The sequence below is a fragment of the Meriones unguiculatus genome, chromosome 7, assembly GCF_030254825.1.
Source record: "Meriones unguiculatus strain TT.TT164.6M chromosome 7, Bangor_MerUng_6.1, whole genome shotgun sequence".
Lineage (NCBI taxonomy): Eukaryota > Metazoa > Chordata > Mammalia > Rodentia > Muridae > Meriones > Meriones unguiculatus.
In genome coordinates this window covers 25067696-25086824 of record NC_083355.1, presented here as the reverse complement: position 1 = coordinate 25086824, position 19129 = coordinate 25067696, and the positions used below count along the sequence as shown (strand labels likewise).

Below are 19129 nucleotides of genomic sequence, written 5' to 3'. Positions count from 1 at the left end.
GGCCTTGGGGTTCCAGCCCACCAGATGACTATCAGTACTTCCTTCCCACTGTTCTTTTAACCACATGAGAAACAGAGAGGTGGGACCAAAACGGGGGCTGGAGGGGGGGGGGGAGTCCAGAAAACTTCTGAAGGGGGCAGGCCTGGCACGCTCCAGGCAGGGCAGTAGCTGAGAAAAGGGTGGTGCCGGGAAGGGAGGAGAAAACTGGCTCCATGCCCAGGGCTTCATGCCAGGATGATCCAGAGGCAGGGCAGCCAGACAGGCCAGGCAGCCGGCGGGCACTGAGTAGCTTGCTGCAGGTTAGGACCCGGGCTGAAAAAGTGACCTAGAGATAGGTCTGGGACGGTGGCAGATGCCATCTCCACCACAAGAAAGGAGTGTGAGAGAGAAAGAGAGAGAGAGAGAGAGAGAGTACATGGCCACTGCCCTGAATGCACAGAGATCACTATTTACATACTCCCTTTGAAAGTTTTAAATTTCATTTGTTTTGTGTGTGTATGGAGTGTGTATGGGGGGGGCATGTTCAAGTAAGTTTGGTTCTCCCCTTCAATGTGGGTCCTGGGGTTCAAACTCAGGTCACCAGGCTCGGCAGCAAAAGCCTTTGAGCTTTAAGAGTGTGCAGCGCACACAATGTCCCAGGGACACCCTGATTCCTCAGCTAAGAGAAGGAAAAGCCCTCTGCAAGAAGCAGCTCCTCTGGGCTCAGCCCTAACGTCCTCTCCTCTGAAAGGGTGTTAAACCTGTGTTTAATGCCAAATTGGGGGCTGAGAGGCTCACCGGGCTTCTTATAGGAAGCTGCTTGCACAAGAAGTTCTGGTTAAGGGAAATCAGATTCATATTTAGTTTCAAAGGAGAAAGGAGGCCTACATGGATTATAAACTGGCCCCTCATTTTACAGACTCGGAGATTAAGGCTCTGAGGAAACAGGACTAGCCAATTTGGGAGGACTAGAACTCAGCTCTCCAGGCTGGTCTATGCGCCCTTCACTAAATGGTGCATGCGTATTCAAAGACAAGTGTTAACGCAGCAGAAGCCATTAGAGCCTGACGTTAAGAGCAGGAAAAATGCCCATATTCTGTATGGCTAAATGCTTGCCAACTGGCCTTTACTGCATGCGTCTCTAATTCGGGCACCAGATTTAATTTGCAGAACAGGCTAACTACCCTATAATATGGCTGGATGGCTGGCAGAGGTCTGGTACACAGGGGGAAAGGGTGGTCACCACTGTTCTCTTACAAAAACACTGGCTACATCCAGAGCAGGCAAGGAAGCTAAGGTGCGCGAAAGTGCTGATTGGAGGAAGGAGGACTGACTCAGCCTCGGAAGTGCCTAATTTACTTAGGACTAGGTTGACAGGAAAACCCACAGGGTTGTTTTTTTTTTGGGGGGGGGTGTGAATGTGTGCCCCACCCCCACCCCTTATTTATCTGGGAAGCCCCAGAGGATGCCAAACAGAAGCTCTGGGACAGCAGATCTCTTTCCAGGCAAATTCCAGGTCGGCGGGAGCCAACTGCTTCCTCCCCCCACCCCAACCGCGGGCTTTGCCTAGATTTTTACGTTTTAACTTTTTAACTGCAGGGGTCTGGCCAAGGGAAACCAAACAGTGGGGAAAGGGAGGCAAGAAGTACGTTAACCCACGGGAACCTCCTGTGTGGGTGCAGGTGTTCCCACGGGGGCACTGGCCTCACTCTTTTCTGGCTGGTGGCATCAAGATGTTTGTGTCTTCCCAAGTGGGTGAGGTCAATAAGCTGACAGACCCCCGCTCCCCCCCACCCAGCATCTCTTCAGGAAGCCCAGGAGCCAAATGGTCTAGCACTGGGGAGCTGAGAGGCCAGGAGCGTCAAGAGGAAGCAATGTGAGGAAACCCTGGGAAGTCTTTCTCTCCCCAGGGTGTGAGGCAAAAGGAGAGCTCAGCTCAAGATAAAGATTTTGAAGTGGAGTTCTCAGAAGCAAAGAAGCCAGGCCGACTCAAAAGAAATCAGGGTGAAAAGGGATTAGCATAATGCTGAAACTCCTTAGGGTTAAAAAAATAATTCATCTTATCAGTAGGAAGGACTCGGGTGCCTCCTCTCCAGTTGCCAACAAATACCTGTTGGTGATGGGCGAGTTCATGTTAAGTGTTGGTGTCAGAGTTCTTAGACCCAGACTCAAAAGTCCTGCCCATCCCGAGTTCTGCTGGGAATGGGGTGGGGAGGCAAAACGCCCTCCAAAGGGCCCTCTCCCCAGACTCAGAGATGGTTAAGAGGCCGGACCACCAGCGTTTTCCAAAATGGCTCTCGGCCACCCTGACCAGGAAAGAAAGGCGGGTCTTCAACAGCTCGGAGGGCCTAGGCTTCAGACACCACCTCTCGCCCAGGGAGGGTTGGGAAGCTGAGCAGTCAGGGCAACTGAGGAGGCAGCGCCTGGGAAGGGCGGCGGCAGCTGAGGTGGGGGAGGGTGGCAGCAGCTGGGGGGAGGAGGGGAGTCCGGCAGGCCGAGCAGCTGAGAGGCCCGGCCTGCGCCCCTCGGGGCGCCCCTTCCCCCAGCCCCCCACCTCACCCAGGGGAAGCCCGGCGCGCCCGCCCAGCCCAGCCCCTGGGTGGGCTGCTGCGGAGCGGACGGGGGAGGGGTGGGGACAGGGATGCGCCCCGGTCCCTCGGCCCCAGTCTAGAATGTTCGCACCAAAGCGCCCCGGGGACCCGAAGGAGGCTCCACCGGTCCTGAGGGGCCCCCGCGGCCCTCGGCTGCCCGCGCAGGGCCCGGGGGAGGGGAGGGGCCGCGCCGGGGGCTGGGGGTGGGGGTGGGGACCAGGACTTTGCCCTTTGTCTCTCTCTCTCTCCCTCTCTCTCTCTCTGCATCTCTTTCGGCTAGAGCCACCGGCCGAAACCCGACCCCATCGGCGAGCCAGGCAGCCGGCGCGGGGCAGGCTCCCCCTCCGGGGTTCTTTAGTAAATCCAGACCCGACCTCCCCGTGGTCAGGGCCGTGACTGAGGTGGTCCTGTGGGGGAGGGGGCTTCCCGCCTGCGAACCGGCCTGCAAACGTTTAAGGGGGAACCGGGAGGGGGAGGGGGCAGAGCCGGGAGGAGGAGGGAGTGGGGCTGCGGAGGCTGCAGAGGAGAAAATGGCCCTGGAGGCAGCAATCCTAAGGGACGTCCTTGGGCCTGTGCAAAGGCGGCAGGGCCAAGCTGGTGAGGCCTTCCATGGACAAGGCCGAAACAGGATCTGGGAATGGGTCGGGACCGGGGCGCAGAACTTGGGAGCCCTCTGGGCGATGGCGAGGCCAAGTCCCTTCCGCCTTTGGGAAGGCTTGACAGCAAAGTTTTAATTGAAAATTCATCCTTGTCCCCATAATAAAGGGTGTTAGGGAGTGAAACGACCATACTTGCCAATCCCTTTGGGGTGTCATCAATTACCTTACTAATATGCAGCCTTAATAACGCAGCTTTGCATTGCTTCCGAGTTTATAAAGTGCTTGCCTCTGACACACGAAAACCTTTGAACCTGGAACGTTGGCTGGTGTGGGCTTCTCAAAACCAGCAAGATGCTGAGAACACGGGTGTTTCCATTTCCAGGTGGCTTTTAAAAGAGACTCAGAAGAGACTGACCAGCCCGAAGAGGCAATGGCCAGCGACAACATAGACTGTTCCTGCTTTCCAGAAAAACAAGGTAACTGGGTTTTTGCTCCCTAGAAGCCAATGTACACGATAAGAACTATGGTTCAATAGGCATTAACAAAGGTCATCTCTTTGTGTCCCTAACTGCTGGGAGAGGGAGCAGGAAAAAGACAAGTCAGTCCCCGCCCTGACCCAAGCTCCTGCTTCCCCAACCCCCACCCCACCCCACCCACAGGGAGGAAAAAAAAAAAAAAACACGGAAGCAGACAACCAGTGGTTGGAAGATCTGTAGCTCTTTACCCAGAATACTTCATCAGGTCTCTGGGGACAGGGAGAATCCAGGTGAGGAGACTAGAGGCCCGGAAATAAACAGTAACCCAAAATCCCACTGCAGAATCCCTTTTCCTAATTTAGTCGCCCATACCAGGAAAGATAATTGATACCCACCATCTTTGTTTCCTTCAGCCTGGGAAGGAAGAAGGCTCAAGGCAGAGAGACAGATGCATGCCAGGTGTGTTTTTCTTTGCAAAGGTTATGGTACTCCCATAAAGCTCAAGAACAGACTCAGCCTGTGAGTTACGACATCTGGGCTTCAGACAAAAATGGTGGACTCTGAAAGCAAGTGCCCCTACTGAAGGCAGGCCCTTGGCTGTGTAACTGTTACACATCACCAAAGCTTCTGGGTTTTTTGTTTTTCTCTTATGGTTGAATGTGGTGGGATGAGGGCAAGAACATCTTTGTGGTTCTTTTGTTTGTTGAGATCCGGTCTCATCAGTAACCCACTCTGACTTTGAACTCAGGACATTCTTCCATCCTGGCTTCCAAAGTGCTACACAGGTGGGAGCCTTATAGAACAGTGTGGAACTCATTCAAATACTCAACATAAGCCCCCTCCAATTGTAGGAGGACAATCTTTGATCCTCCATTCTCCCACATAATGCTCAAAGAGGCTCTCTCGGAGCAATAACCCATGCTTCAACCCCACCTGCATAGCTTTTCCCACTGACTGAAAACCCCACTCTTCAGAGATGAATTTCCTTCCCACGAATACCTCCCTGCCAGCCCACCAACTCTCCTTAATCCACTTTTTTTTTTTTCCTGGCCTATACTCTGAAACCCAGTTTAGCTGCCACCCCTCCTCTGTTCAAGCTCTTGAGTTCTGAGTGAATGCACCCCACCATCTGAGTACACAATCCCGGGCCAGGCCCACAGCTTTCCTAGAGCTCAAGGGGAAACGCCAGGACAGAGGTGGCATTCCTCCTCTTGTTAACAGTAGGAAGGACTCTGTCCTGTACCTCCCCCTTTCAGGAGTCAGTCTCTCTCAATCCCTTTCCCTACCCTGACTGAACAAGATTCAGTGCTGTGAAGTAATAAAAACCCAGTAAGGCAGGAAAGTGGCCAGAAACATCTCAAAGAAAGAGGAAGGGGAAAGAGACACCTAAGCAAGAGTTACCTAATCGCTAATTTTTTTTAGGGAAAAACAAAACAAAAACGTAGGCTGGTCCTTCACTTGTTTGATTTCAGGTAGCCAACAAAGTAACATGTAATAAATAGTATATTCTTTCAACAGAAGTGAACAGGGAAGACTACTGTACACGAGGCTAGAACTCCCAATTCCTGCAACAACGTGCAGGCCGCCATAGAAGCCTGTACTAGGCTGCTAAATAGTCCCACATTTATCTGTTATATTTTAATTTTTAATAGCCAGTGTGGTTCTCACACCCCCAGGCAACTGCTGCTGACAGAGTGGAATCTTTTTCTCTTGAAAAAGGAAAGCAAAAGAGCTTTGGAACTAGACAGGTAGCATTCCTTCCTTAGTTCCGATGTGCAAGGAAGCTACTCATTTAAGGTGGCCAGTGGCGGAAGTGGGGCTTGATTACCTCAGGCAGGCAAGGGGCTCCTGAAGATCACTCCACCTCCACAAAGCTCACTTTCAGTAAAAATGGCTCCACCCTTCTCCAAAATGTCTAAAGCATTTCTTTAAGGAACTCTCACTGCCGTCAGTCCTGAGGGATGGCCTCAAATTTACAGTGACCCTGTGCCTCTGCCTCATCACTGGGATCACAGGTGTGCCTGCCCGCTTTTACGTGAAGTAAAAAGTCCAGAGTCAAGTCGGGTGGGAGGTGGTTGGCTGGTGATCGTGGCTGCACTTCTGGAGGACCCAGGCCAGCATCTCAGCACTGACTCGGCAGCTCACAACTGTCCACACCTCCAGCCAGGGGATCTTTCTTCTGGCCTCCATGGGTAACAAACACCCAAGCACACAAAAAAACAAATAAATTTTTAAAAGAGTAAACCCCAGGCTGGGGTGTTCTCATCAGTAGAGAGTGTGTCTTTCATGAAGCAAGGCTAAGGTTCCACCCTGGGAAGAAAAACCACTGAAATACAGAGGTGCCACTGAGCACCCCGTATCACCCCCCAAAAAAACCCCTGCTCCTGTCACCACCCCAGTCAAAGTCCTAGTATCGTCACTCCTTGCCCAGGATACACTGGCTCCAGAAAACCCAGCTCCCTAAGAACAACTGTCCTTTGCCCTTCAATGCTAGCCTCTCTCTAGTGCGTTTGGACTTCTCCACGTAAGTGACCAAGTGCTTGGGAGAGGCAGAATAAATGCTTCCAACTCAGAACCAACATGTTCAGGTTTCCTTCTCCCAGCAGCCCCACCTCAGTTCTTAGCTCCCCGTTCATTTTCTCTTCTTTGGAGGGTGTAATGGGAACTTGATGAGCCCAAAGCCATTCCAACTGTATTAAGGAATTGTAAAACCTTTTCTAGTAACTGATTAAAGTCACAACCCTGTTAAAGGGCCAAAGCCACACCCAGATTGAAAGCCTTCTCTGTACCCAGTAAGAGAAGGCCCACACCTCTCGGGCTGTGGGCGTGTGTACCCAAGATATGTTATGTCCACTTGGAACAAGGAGGACTGAAAGGAGAAAGTGAACATGAAAATGGGTTTTTGAGTGGACTTTGCAGGACTGTTCCCAGACCAGGAAACCAGGGAGAGGATGTGAGGCCCACAACAAAGGCAAAGGAAGGAGGAACTATATTCAGACACCCTTAGGGCATTCGAAGGTTCCTAATTTCTACATGCTTATTTTATGAGCTTAATAAAGAAGAATATAAAAACCAACATCCCAACATCTACCATCAGGGCAAGAGAAGCTGCCCTTCCTTACTCAGAATTCTCCCATCCCCCCCACCCTCTCCTGCTGCAGACACAGGTGGTGCCCTCTCCTTCGACACGCGTTTGACAGTAACCTTAGAGAAATTGTGTGGGTTCGGGACATCAGAGTAAACGTGCTAAATGACCCAGTTCTCCTAATGAGCAATGTAGCACTCCACAAATGCCCAGGTGCAACGCTCCAGTCTAGGGGTTGGTGGCAGGGGAGCTCTGGAAGGCTGCCCACGGCTGAGCATTATCAAGGCGCCCTAGACAGAGCCCTCAGTGTGCCACCAGTATAATACATGCCAAGGAGCACAGTGAGGTCTAGGATTTAGGGGCTACACAGTAAGACCCTGTCTCAACAAACCAAAACAATAAAATAAGTGAAAAGGAAAATATGCGCCAAACTCACCAAGTACATACAAGTAGGTTTAAACACCTACCCTCATGTCTTAGATAAATGCCCCAAGTTGCCATACACAGTCCATCAGCAAAACCTTTCATAGACATGTTTTCAAACACAAATACACTCCATCCTGGAGCAACCACTGCTCTGTGGAACAGGACTGTAGAGCCGGAAAAGAAACACAGCAAAGCCCATTTCTAGAGCGAAGCAGTAACGCTGCACTAACAGTGCTAGCCGCTGCATACTGCTTGGCACACTTTACAGTCAGAGAACCTGAGCTGCCTCCTAAACACCGGTCTCGCTTGAAGATCTTTCCTCCAGACCCTTTACAGAAGCACACAGGAGACCTAGGCTGCTCCAGACTATGACCTTGGAAAGCTTCCTCCTTCCTGATCCTTAAGAATTTTGAAAAATGCCACACCTTTAATCCTAGCACTCCTAGAGGACCTGTGAGTTCTAGGCCAGCCTGGTCTAGAGTTTCAGGACAGCCAGGGCTACACAGATGTTGTCTCAAAACACACACTCGCAAAAGGAATTTTGCATGATTCCTGCCCTTCTCACCCTCCCCAACAAAAGACTCCACAATCTTTAATAAGGTCAAAAAAATATTTTTTTTTTTTTAAAAAGAGGATCTTTTTACAGAGCCCTAGCTGGCTGTCCTGGAACTGTGTAGACCAGGCTGGCCTTGAACTCAGAGAGATGCAACTGCCTCCGCCTTCAGAGTACTGGGATTAAAGGTGTATCTGAAAGCCCTCCACTTCCAGGGGATGACTCCAAGACTTCCTCCCTCTTCTGAGCTCCATGGCACCAGGCATCCACATGGTGAGCCTACATGCAAACTAATCACACAGACAACATTTTTAAAAAAGCTGTAAGTCGGCCCAGCAATGTGATGAGACCCTGTCTCAAAATGAGTAAAGCTTTTCCTCTTAAAGATTCAAATTCTGGCACCAGGCAGTGATGGTGCACACCTTTAATCCCAGCACTCACCAAGTAGAGGCAGCCAGATCTCTCTGAGTTCGAGGGAGGTCCGCCTATTCTACAGAGCAAGTTCCAGGACAGCCAAAGCTACAAAGACTTGTCTCAAAAAACAAACAAAAAACTCAAACTACCCACTCAGATTTTGCTCATACTGAATATATCCATTTCACACTGAACCTGAAATTAACTCTAAATGAATCATTTGGAAAATTCTCTTTTGCTAATATATATATATTATATATATTTTTTTATATAAATATAAAATCTAACTAGAATGCACAGAACAAACATCAAACTCGGTGCTTGCCACCTCAAAAGAAAATTTTGCTTATGGCCCTCCTCAAACTCAACAACAAAAAAAAATCCCAATCAGGCCCATCACAGCTTCTTCTGTGCCTTCTAGCCCCCAAAATACAGATTACATAAGGCTGCCCCAGGGTCTTGAAAAAATATCTAGATAATCCAATCAGTTCCTTTTAGCCATCCAGCTATTCATATTTTTCATCTAAAACAGTACCCTAATGGCCAGCCCTGCTTCTGGTGTTCACTTCTGCAACAGGACTCATCTGATGTTTGGTCAGTGTGCTGCAATCAGATCTTTCTCTAACTATATTAAAATTATGAGGTCCAGACCTACTTTGGAAAACCTCATGATTTATCCATAATCAGCACACACTTGACTTCAGTGGCTTGTTTTGAGAAGGCTTGTTACCGTCATATTTATCCCCAACTTACTGCACCACATTTTTTTTAAAAAAAATGCCTTACAAAGCAATAAATATCAATAGTACGAGAACCATTCTGCATCTATGACATACGCATATGCTCATCAAATCAAGGACCCACCAATTCTACTAGGGCACAATTCAGACTGAACATCTTGCTGCTTTATCTTATAGATCATTTCTAGCAAATCAAATGATCAATAACCAAATGAGCATATAGTTTAAGTACACGTTGGATTTTTTTTTTTTTTAAAGAGACTTTTGCTTCCTTCTGTTTTTGAGAAAGGTTTAACAGTGGAAGCCATCAGGCGCAGTGGCGCACGCCTGTGATCCTGGAACTCTGGGAGGCAGAGGCAGAGGCAGAGGCAGAAGCAGGCAGATCTCTGAGTTTGAAGAACAGCCTGGTCTGCAAAGTAAGGCCAGGAGTCAGGGCTATACAGAGAAACCCTGTCTCCAAAAAACAGACAGATTAGATAGATAGATAGATAGATAGATAGATAGATAGATAGATAGATAGATAGATATGGATGGATGGGTAAGAAACAGTAAAGTAGATAAGAGCACAAGTTTCCTACTAACAGGAATGAGATCCTCCCCGAGTCAAAGCCTCCCCCTAAAAAAAAAAAAAAAACACCCACCTCACAGACCCTCTCATTATTACTCTGTACTGTTTCGGGTCAGCCTTCAGGTCATACAATCAGATGTCCTAGTTTGGAAAGATTACACAAATTGACAGCTTATGGTCAGGTTCCGGAGCAGCCATATGGTAGGAAAACATAACTGCCAGTGCGCTTGCTTCTCTCCACTTCACATGACCCTCTTCTTGCCTTAGAAATGGTAGGTCTGAGAGGGGATCTGGGCCCACAGCGGCAGCACCCTCCTTCCAGAAAATAAAAGAGGCTTGTGAGCTTTGAGATCTAAGTGCCAGAAACTAAGTCCTGATCCAGGATCTTGAGGACCCTGGGGATAGGGTAGGGGGAGTATTGCCCAGCTCAGGACAGAACAAGGGGGGAGGAGCAGGAGGAGGGTCAAATGGGGGTTCTCCAGGAAGAGCCTGGGGCAGAGCTCTCCTCTATCCCACCCTACCCTGTTTTTGAAAAGGGGAAGTCCAAAACCTCCCAGAGCAAAATTAGCCTTCCACGGCTGCATCTGTGTCCTAAAACTGGTGACAGGAGGTGATGAGGTAAAGAGGGGCCTCCAGTGGTGCCTCTTTAAAACTGAGGTGGGAAATCCAAAGCCCGAATCTCTAATCCCTCATCCCTTTCAGTCTGACTCTCCTTATCACCGTCCTCAAATTTAAGTTGCACTTTCTAAAAAACAAGCCCATCTTAGAATCAATCTTTTAAGGTGGGGAGACGCAACCAGAAAATTTAACTGTTAAGATAGGAAGATGTCACTTCCTTAATTGCCTTAGGTTCATTTTTTTCCTATGACGCTCTCCCTGCCTCCTTCCACACAAACTGAGTTATGCACCAACAAGTTTTTCTTCAGCACAAAAAAAAAAAAAAAACAAATCCCTGAACTCCAAACAGCCAGCCAGAGCTAGTGGCTCACACCTGTAATCACAGCACTCCAGAGGTTGAGGCAGGAGGATTGCCATTACCTTGGGGCCCGGCTAGCCTGAAATACACAATGAGATACAGTCTCAAAGCCAAATGCTTGATAGTCTCCTCTGCAAACTTAGTCAAACCAAATGTGAGTTTGTTGTGTTTTTTTTTTGAGACAGACTCTCCGTACATAGCCCTGGCTGTCCTGAAAGTCACAGAAATCCGCCTCTGCCTCCAGAGTGCTGGGATTAAAGGCATGCGCCACCACGTTCTGCTCAAATGTAAGGTTTAAAAACACGTTTTTAAAGTGTTTTTCACTAGCCTGTCTCAATGCTATCTTTGTCAACTGGCTGGTATACATTAAAGCACAGAATAAACCATAAAGAAAAAAACAAAACAAGCAAACAAAAACCCCTAAGCCGTAAAAGCAGCCACACACATGAAATAGATTCAGAGGATCTTTTAGGGCAATTTTAAAAGGTCAGACACCCAGAAACTTTGAATCAAGAAACTTTGAATCAAGAGTCTTTCAGTTGCTGTTAAGACACCAAAACCCAAGCCCTCAAACTAGACAACTGAAATAAAGTCACTCTGAATTTAGTGATGGGAGTCAGTCTACTCAACATTCTCCACCTGAGAAACCATTAAGAGTAAAATTTCATCTTCTAATTCGGATCAGAAAAGCCAGGGTTAAGAAATTCAGTGCTTTCAAGGGACAGTTAATTTTACACTCAGGCAAGTCTTGTCTTCAAATATGAACCAGTAGGTTAAGAAAGTGTGGGTTTTACTAGCAATACAGGAAACCCATGAGTTTGTAAAATTCATTTCTTTTTTTTTCATTGTAGAAAATTACGGTTTTCATTACATTTAATATATGTAAAATTAATTTCTTAGTGGAAACTAAAAGGAATGAACATCAGTATTTATGTTTTCTCCAAATACTACAAAAAATTAAGAAGTCTTTTTTTTTTTTTTTTCACTTAAAAACACCTAACATTCTTTTTACTTAAAAAGTTATAAATTGTTTCTATTTTTAAACTGTTTTCAAGATGGGGAGTTTTCTTTGTAACCCTGGCTGTCTTGGAACTTGCTTTGTAGGCCAGGCTGGCCTCAAACTCATAAATGTATCTGCCTGCCTCCGCCTCCCGAGTGCTGGGACTCAAGGTGTGCCACCACACCAGACCTCACGTGCAATTTTATGTGTGTGTGTCTTTTGCCCCATATATGGTTCACCTTATCTGAGCTAAGGTCCTTTTGGATTTGGGTATGAATACGTAATCCCGAACTTCTAAGTGCTTTAAAAGCCCAGGCAGGTTATCTTTCAACCTTCCTCCTTTCATTTTCAGCCCCTAACTCCAAACTGCTGTTTGCTTTTTGATTAAACCCGAACTTATTTTTTGAAGGTAGTTTTAACATGTTTTGAAAAGATCTAGTGGCTCAATTATTCAACATTTCTACAGTTCAATTTAAATAACCTGAAAAATATTTCCTGCCATGCACAAAACAGCCCCTCACAGATTTTGAAGGTGATAAGTCCAGAAAATTTAAATTACAATAGAAATCAAATTGGAATACATTTTTGCCCCTGGAAAACAGACCCAATTTTCACTTTAGTCATTGGAAATTTAGGAGAAAGCATTAACCCACTTAACTTTAAATCAATTTAAAGGTAAGAACTCTCAACTCGCCCTTGGGACCACCTAGAAACAGAAGGGCATCACATATCTGTCTTATATTAACAGCAACATTTTGTTTTGATGGCACTAACTGACTGTAAATAAGCAAGGTTTTTAGGACATACTCTCCTAAAAAAAGGCCTCAGGGGTTGGTGTAGGATAAGTTTCATTCAGGTAAATACCTCCCTAAGCCTAAGAAGGCACCTCCTTCCTTACCTCAATTACTCTTAAGTCTCTTGAAAGAAGACATTATCTAAATACAAAAGCTGCATAACTTTTTTAAATGCTTTGGGTCCTTCTCGGCCCCAACATTTGACAGTGAATCTAATTCTCAACAAAAGCCAAAATTGCTAACCAAATTCCAACACTGGCTAAGAGAGGGCTGGGGAAGGTAAAAGTAAAACTGAATGTCTCTCATATGAAAAATTCAGATTATTTACTGTTTTCAGCTTAAATAATGGCATCCAGCCTATTGGGTTTTACAAAGGTATAAATCATATTTATCAAATCAGTCAAAGGGAAAACAAACACAGTAATACTTTTAAATCATAATTCATTTGCAACTGCGCATATCAAGAGTTCAATTTTAAACACTGGAAACACAATACAGAGGTAAAAAAAAAAAAAAAAAAAAAAAAGACTTCTACAGTTCATTCTGCTTAGAATGTTAGTCCTAGCTACATTCTCTTCTCTCTCTGAGACTGAAAATGCCAATGATAGACTCAACTGAAGGAGTATGTTCAAACACAAACTAGACAAACACCGGACAGGCTTTCTCAAGAAAAACAAAACGGACTTAATGAAAACAAACTTTTTTTTTAAGTCCTGGGACTTCAAAAATTGGTTCATGCTAGAAATAGTCTCCTCTCACCGCCACTACCCAAAGGGACAGGGGGTGTTTGGTTCAAAAATATTTCGGAAAAGGGAGAACACACAAAAGATCTAATTTATTATGTATGTGAAAAGGGAAAAAAAAAATTTAAACCCCCTTTCCACTCCAATTCAAAAGAGCCCTGAGTAATGCATTTGAGGGAACAAGGAGCCTAGATAGAAATGCCTTCAAAGCAAGCAGATGGCTTAAAGAGAAAGATCCACAAATACAGGGCACCATGAAAATTGAAATATAAATGTTTTGAGTTCCATTTCACCACATCTTGCTATTTCTTTCTCTTTTCCCTTCTTCAGCTTTCAATTTTAAACCATCCTCAAGAGCAGAAAGGAAAAAAAAACACATTTCACACATTTCAAAATTCCAGCTAATGTTCCCATCAACACAGTTTTGAATTCAAATATTCATAATCTTCAAGGAATTTACTGATTATGTTATTCTCATGTCAAAAAAATTTTTTTTCAAAATAAGGTTTCTTTCCCTCCAAATTGTAGTGCCTCTTCACTAATTCTAATCACCTTTCCAACAACACGATCTCAAACATTTGACAACTAATCACGCTCTATACACATAGACATGAGACATATTGATCATCTATCTATAGATACAATAATTCGGTTACTTAAAAACCTGAAGCCAACCCACAGAAGATATTATCTTCAGCTAAACTTTCTAGATTCTCTGAAAATAACCCCCCCCCAAAATAAAACCCACACACACCCTCACCTTTCCACCTAAGAAAGGCCAAAACTGTTCGGAAACACAGCAGATTTCCGGTTGAAAGAGGGATTGAGGGAATCAAAAATATACCCAGGGTTGCTTCCAACTAAGGACAGGAAAGAAAACTGCACTGTCAACACGTTCAGAAACACTGACTGCCCTTACACTCCACAGTTCAAAGACTTCAGAATTCTAGGGGACTGGGTGGACTTTAAGGAAGCAACACGGAGATACCCCATTTTGCTGGAAAAGATGGGCTACCGGGTAAAAGGAACTCACATGAGAACACACACAACCCCATTCATCCACTTTGAGTTCTAGACCCTCCAAAGAGACCCAGCTCACAGCCCCGAGTACAAAGCTCTCACCCCAGATGGTCCCTTCTAACAATGGGCTGCAGGAGTGGGGGTTGGGGGGGCTGGAAAAGGGATAGTACAGCCAAAGAATATTCTTTGGAAATCCAGTTGAGGGGGCAGTATAAGATGGGAGGCACTTGGGGCTGAGGGTCTGCGAGGGGAGCAACAAAATCCACGCCTGGAACAGAAATTATTAGCGCGGCGTAAGGAGATTCGAACGGGGAAGGTGGCTCATGCACCCCCAACAGGAAAAGGATTCCCCTAAAATCCACTTAGAAAATAGGATGTGGAAAAAAATAGAAACAGAAAAAAACGAGGATTGGTAGAAATCACAGAAACCACCACCGTGGCGCCACGCGTTTGAACTCCCCGCTTTTAAGCGGCCCTACAAAACCGTTCCCACACTTGAGCTAACTCCACAGGGCCTCTACACTATTGATTTTTTTTTTCCTCTCTTTAATTTCAAGTAACATCTTTTAGCCCGCCCCAGTCCCAAGTTGTTGGATTTTGTTTTGTTTTTGTTTTCAAGCTGTAAAACTACCCATTACAAGACCTTGGCCAATCTTCTCTCCCAGCCCCCCAACATCCGGAGTTGGGGGTGGAAAGGCCAGCAATGGGTTTGTGCCACTGGAGACGCTACGGACCCCTGTATGTTCCCCTCGGCTCCCCCAAAAAGAACTTTTCCTACCTTTGTTTTTTGGGGACCGAATGCTCAATCTCTAGACGTTTTCCTTGTAGTTCTACTTTCCCTGAAGATTAAAAAAAAAAAAAAAAAATACACATGAATGGCCACACAGGCGTGGGGGATGGGGAGGAAGGGTGGGTAAGGGACATTGGGTAAATGGAAGAGTTCTTAGGCCCTCCTAGGAGTCCAGGCACTGGTGCAGAAGCCTGGGCGGGTGAAGGGGGGGCTAGTTTGTTCCAGGCACGATAGACCCCGTAATTTCGTTGTCTTTTTCGGATTTTCGTTTTATTTCCATGAATCACGTGGGCTGGCGAAGCAGACGGCTCGGAGAGCCCGGTTCTGGGAGAGGTGTGAGCGCGTTTGCGTGAGCGCGCCGCTTCTGCGGCTCCAGAAGTGGGAGGAGGGGGCCGGGGGGTGGGGGGGGAGAGGCGCACCCCGGTTCTCGCAAAGTGGGGCGGGAGTGGAGAGTCCAACTTTACTCCCCCGCCGAGGCACGGCGGGTTCGGGGCGGCCGGGCATCACCTGTCGGGGCGGGCGGAGGGCCCCGGCGCGGCCCGGTGGGGAGGGTCCCCCGCGGCAGCCGCGCGCCCCTCCGCCCAGCCTCGGCGTCTCGGGAAGCAGCATGGCGACCCGGCGCCGCCGCCGCCGCGCCACCCGGCTCACGCCCCACTTTCAAATCAAAATGGCTCAAGCCCCGGGCCTCGGGCGGGAGGCGGGAGCCCCGCCGAAGGGACGCGGAGAGGCGGGAAGACCCGAGGTGCGGGAGCCCCAGCTCCCGGGGAGGCCTAGGACGGCGGGGAAGGGCTCGGGGGGAGCCAAGCGCGCGGGGCGGGCGGGGGGGCGACGGGGAAACCACGCCTAGACCGGACCCGGGGGCCCCCCAAACCCCACCAGTTGCCAGCGGGGGCTCCCGCCCCGTCGGTGGGGAGGGGGCCGAGGAGCCGGGGCGCATCGGGCTGGGGGGGCGAGGGACCCCGCGTGTGTGCGCGCGGGGAGGGGGCGTCGAGGGAGGCCGAGCCCCGCAGGGCCCGGGAGGAGTTGGCGGGCCGGGGCAGAGGAGCCGGGGGTCTCCGTTGTTCCGGGATTTCGTCGCGTTGGGTGGGTCCCCCCCCCGGGGAGGCGGCCGCGCTCTTACCGGAGAAAGTTTCGATGGCCTTCATCGCCCAGTGCTCGTCGGGGCAGTCCACGAAGGCGTAGCCGGACTTGACCAGGAACTGGCCGCTGTAGGAGATCTTGTGCTCCGCGAACACTTTCTCCAAGTCCGCGGGGGTCACGCTCTCGTTGAGGTTGCCGATGTAGAGCTTGTTCATGGTGGCGGCGGCAGGGACACGGTCCCGGGCGAGGCCGAGCGGGCGGGCTGGCGGGCGGGCGCGGAGCCTCCTAGGCCGAGAGGCGCGGAGCGGGGCGGCGGGAGCCGCAAACTTTCACCGCAGCGCACCCCTGGAGTGGTCCGGAGCGGCGGGCGGGCGGCCGGGGCACGCGGGGGTCGCGGGGGAGTTCGGCTCGGCCCGGGAGAAAGTGCCCGCGGAGTTCGGGGAGGCGGACGGCGCGGCGCGGCTCCTTCCCTTCGCTCCGAAACCCCTGCGAGCGGGCTGGTGTGTCACGTTTCTCCGGGGCCGCCCTGGCGCCGCCTCTAAATAAAATCGACTTGAAAAAAAAAAAAAAAAAATGGAGCGGAAAAAAAAAAAAAAGGCGAAGCCACGTGGTGACAGCCCCCACCCACCCTGCGGGGAGAGACCCCCGACGCCACCGGGCCCCTCGGCCCTCCAGCCCGCACCGACCGGACAGCGACGGGCTCGGGCCTTGGGGGGACACTCGGCGCACCCCAGGGGCAGGCCGGGGAGGCGGAGGCAGAGTCCCCGCGGCTCCCCCAGACCCCTCTCCCTCGTCCAGACCCTGGCCCCTAAGGCGGCGCCCCGCCCCCACCCATCTTGCCACCGCGACCCGCACCGGCGGGGCTCGGGGGTGTGGGGGGGGGAGGCGGAGGCGACCCCAGGCTCCCCAATTCTCAAGAATAAAAACGTGCGACGCTTTTTTTTTTTTTTTTTTATTCTTTTTCTAGAGACCGGGTTGCCCACCCCACCCCGGGAAACTGCTAAGGACTGACAGGCGGGGGACGGCCGAGACAGACAAAGAGAAGCTGAGGACTCTGGGGTCTTCAGGAGGGGGTCGCGGGAGCCGCTCCTTCCGCGGGAGGGACGCCTCTCCCCCGCGTCCCCGGAGCGGGGGGTCCCTGCCTCCCCCGCCACACCCCCGCGAGGCGTCCCCGGCCTCCCGGGGTCCGCGTGCGGGGCACCCCGCGAGCGCGGGGCCCGCAGGCTGAGGACCCTGGGGGGGACGGCGCCCGCGAGCGAGGGACCCGCAGGGAGAGCGCGTTTCGGGACCCCCGCTCGAGGAGAGCTGGCTCGCACCCCGTCCAGCTGCCGGGTGACAACGCGCCAGCGTTCGCGGGGGGAGGAGAGCCCGCGACCCGGCCCCAGGGCACCCCGGAAGCCCGGCGGGGTGGGGGGCGGACGCTGGGGGGGTGGTCGCTTCACCCAGAACCTCAGAGGGGGGCGGTGTCGGAGGGGAGCGACCGGCCGCAGACCCGAGGGTCCCCTCGCCCTCCCCGCGCCAGGAGCGGACAGGTGGCGTCGCCTCCACCCGAGGCGCACGGGCCGGCGGCCCACGCGCAGGGTCCGGGGGGGTCTCGGAACTTAAGTTTTGGGGTGCCGGGTTTCGGAAGGCCGCGGGGCGAGGTGGACCGGGGTGGGGTGGGGGGGTGCGAGGCCCCGCCCACGTCCCCAGGTCAGCCCCGAGCGGGGAGGGGGCGATTTCCGCTCGGCGCTCGAGGAAGCGGGCGGCGGGGGAGGGGGCCGCGGCCCTCCCCCCCCCCCCGCCCACCCCCCAGCGGGGAGGGGGAAGTGGATCCGCCCAGGTCCCTCGGCCCGGACCGACGCGTTCCGGATCCTCCGGGCTCCCCGGGAGCCCCAGGGATACACCAGAGTGGGCAAGGGGCGACACGTGGGCGGTCGCACCCCGTCGGCGCGGCGGGGAGGAGGGTGGCGCGCGCCGGGAGTCCCGGACGCGCAGCGGAGCGCGCGGGACGCCTTGCGGGCGCCATCCCGGGGTCCCCCCCACCCCGCCCCGCGCCTGGCCGCCGTGGAGAGGAAGGGGCCGGCGGCGCCCCCGCCCCCACCCCCGAACCAGGGATGCTCCCCGCGCCGCGCGGGGCTGCGGGAGGGACGGGGCCGTCCGGGACGCGCGCGCGGAGAGGGCAGGTGAGGAAGGGGGTCACTCTCCCCTTCCCCCCGGCCCGACCCCATTGTCTCAGTCGCCTGCGGCCCGGGCCGGCTCGGTAACACGTGTTGACTGCAGCGATCTGGATGGCTTGGATTTTTATTCTGTTTTATTTTCTCGTTCACAGAGTCCGTGAGCCAACTCCGACTTGGGCCCGCCGCCCTGCTGCCGGATGATTGCCTGCCGTTCGGGAAGTCGGGAGTTCGCCAACACGGCACCCAGCACCTTTGTCCCCCTCCTCGCTCTCCCGGGGCGCCGGGGAGAAATGGGGCGGGGGAGGACTTCCAACTCGGTTTCCGAGGCTTCCCTCCACCACCTTCCAAACCCACTCTCTCGAATCGGCGTTTTGTTCTAGCCAGCCACGTGTTGGTCGGGCTTTTTGTTTTTGTGACATTTTTTCCCTCCCAGGAAGCAACAGGGATTTAAATATTACGAGCTATTCGTTGCTATGTAGTGGGGAGAAAAAAAAATTGTTTTCTGTCCGCGAAGGTGGGAGACGTCCGCGCCTCGGTCCCCCCACACGCCTTCCCCGGCATCCCCCAGCCCCCACTGACATCGCATTTTGTCAGCTCTTGATCACAGCGTGATTTTTTTAACAAACTGAGGCAGTGAGCTGGAAACGGAGACTGCCGCATAGTAGGCACTCAGAGCAAACGGTTCCGAATGAAAAAGCAAACTACAGAGTAAAGAGGGTTCGAGAAAATTAAAAGTCCAGTGGGGAGGGAGGGATTCACTTGGCTCGAATGTGTGATCTGTTGCCTGGGCACTTTCCTTAGTGATGTGTGTGGATTTTTGAAAAGGGCTGAGAGATGGCCTCAGGAGCTGTCTGTAACAGCCTTTGGGTCTTCATAATAGTAACCCTGTCTCCAAATCTTTTGTTATCTTGGGGGACAAGGAAGAATGTACCTCGGCACGACATCCCAGCTCCAAAAAAAAAAATTTAGGTGCGATTTGCTTCATTTACTTTAAATCTTCTGGGTTGATCAAAACACTTCTCAGATAATCCCCCCTGGGTAACCTAACCACTACTCGCTTTCTTCCTAAAACAAAAGCAACTTAACCCTCAAAAACACCACCCAGACTTACAAGCTTCTGCAAAATGCAGCCCATC

At 51.1% G+C, this 19129-nt stretch overlaps 1 protein-coding gene and 1 long non-coding RNA gene across 2 annotated transcripts in view; one reads left to right on the top strand and one right to left on the bottom strand.

The window, feature by feature from the left end:
* Igf2bp1 (insulin like growth factor 2 mRNA binding protein 1) overlaps positions 1-16085 on the bottom strand; it is a 39999-nt gene extending 23914 nt beyond the window's left edge. The window contains exons 1-2 of the mRNA XM_021645347.2: positions 15875-16085; positions 14743-14803 (exon numbers count right to left, since the gene is read on the bottom strand). Coding sequence (XP_021501022.1) covers positions 14743-14803; positions 15875-16049 — 236 coding nt within the window. The 5' untranslated portion in view covers positions 16050-16085. The remainder of the gene's footprint in view (positions 1-14742; positions 14804-15874) is intronic.
* On the top strand, positions 2291-19129 carry LOC132655155 (uncharacterized). Its single transcript, XR_009592811.1, has 3 exons — positions 2291-2426; positions 3552-3645; positions 18146-19129. It is a non-coding gene; the product is annotated as an uncharacterized LOC132655155 (long non-coding RNA).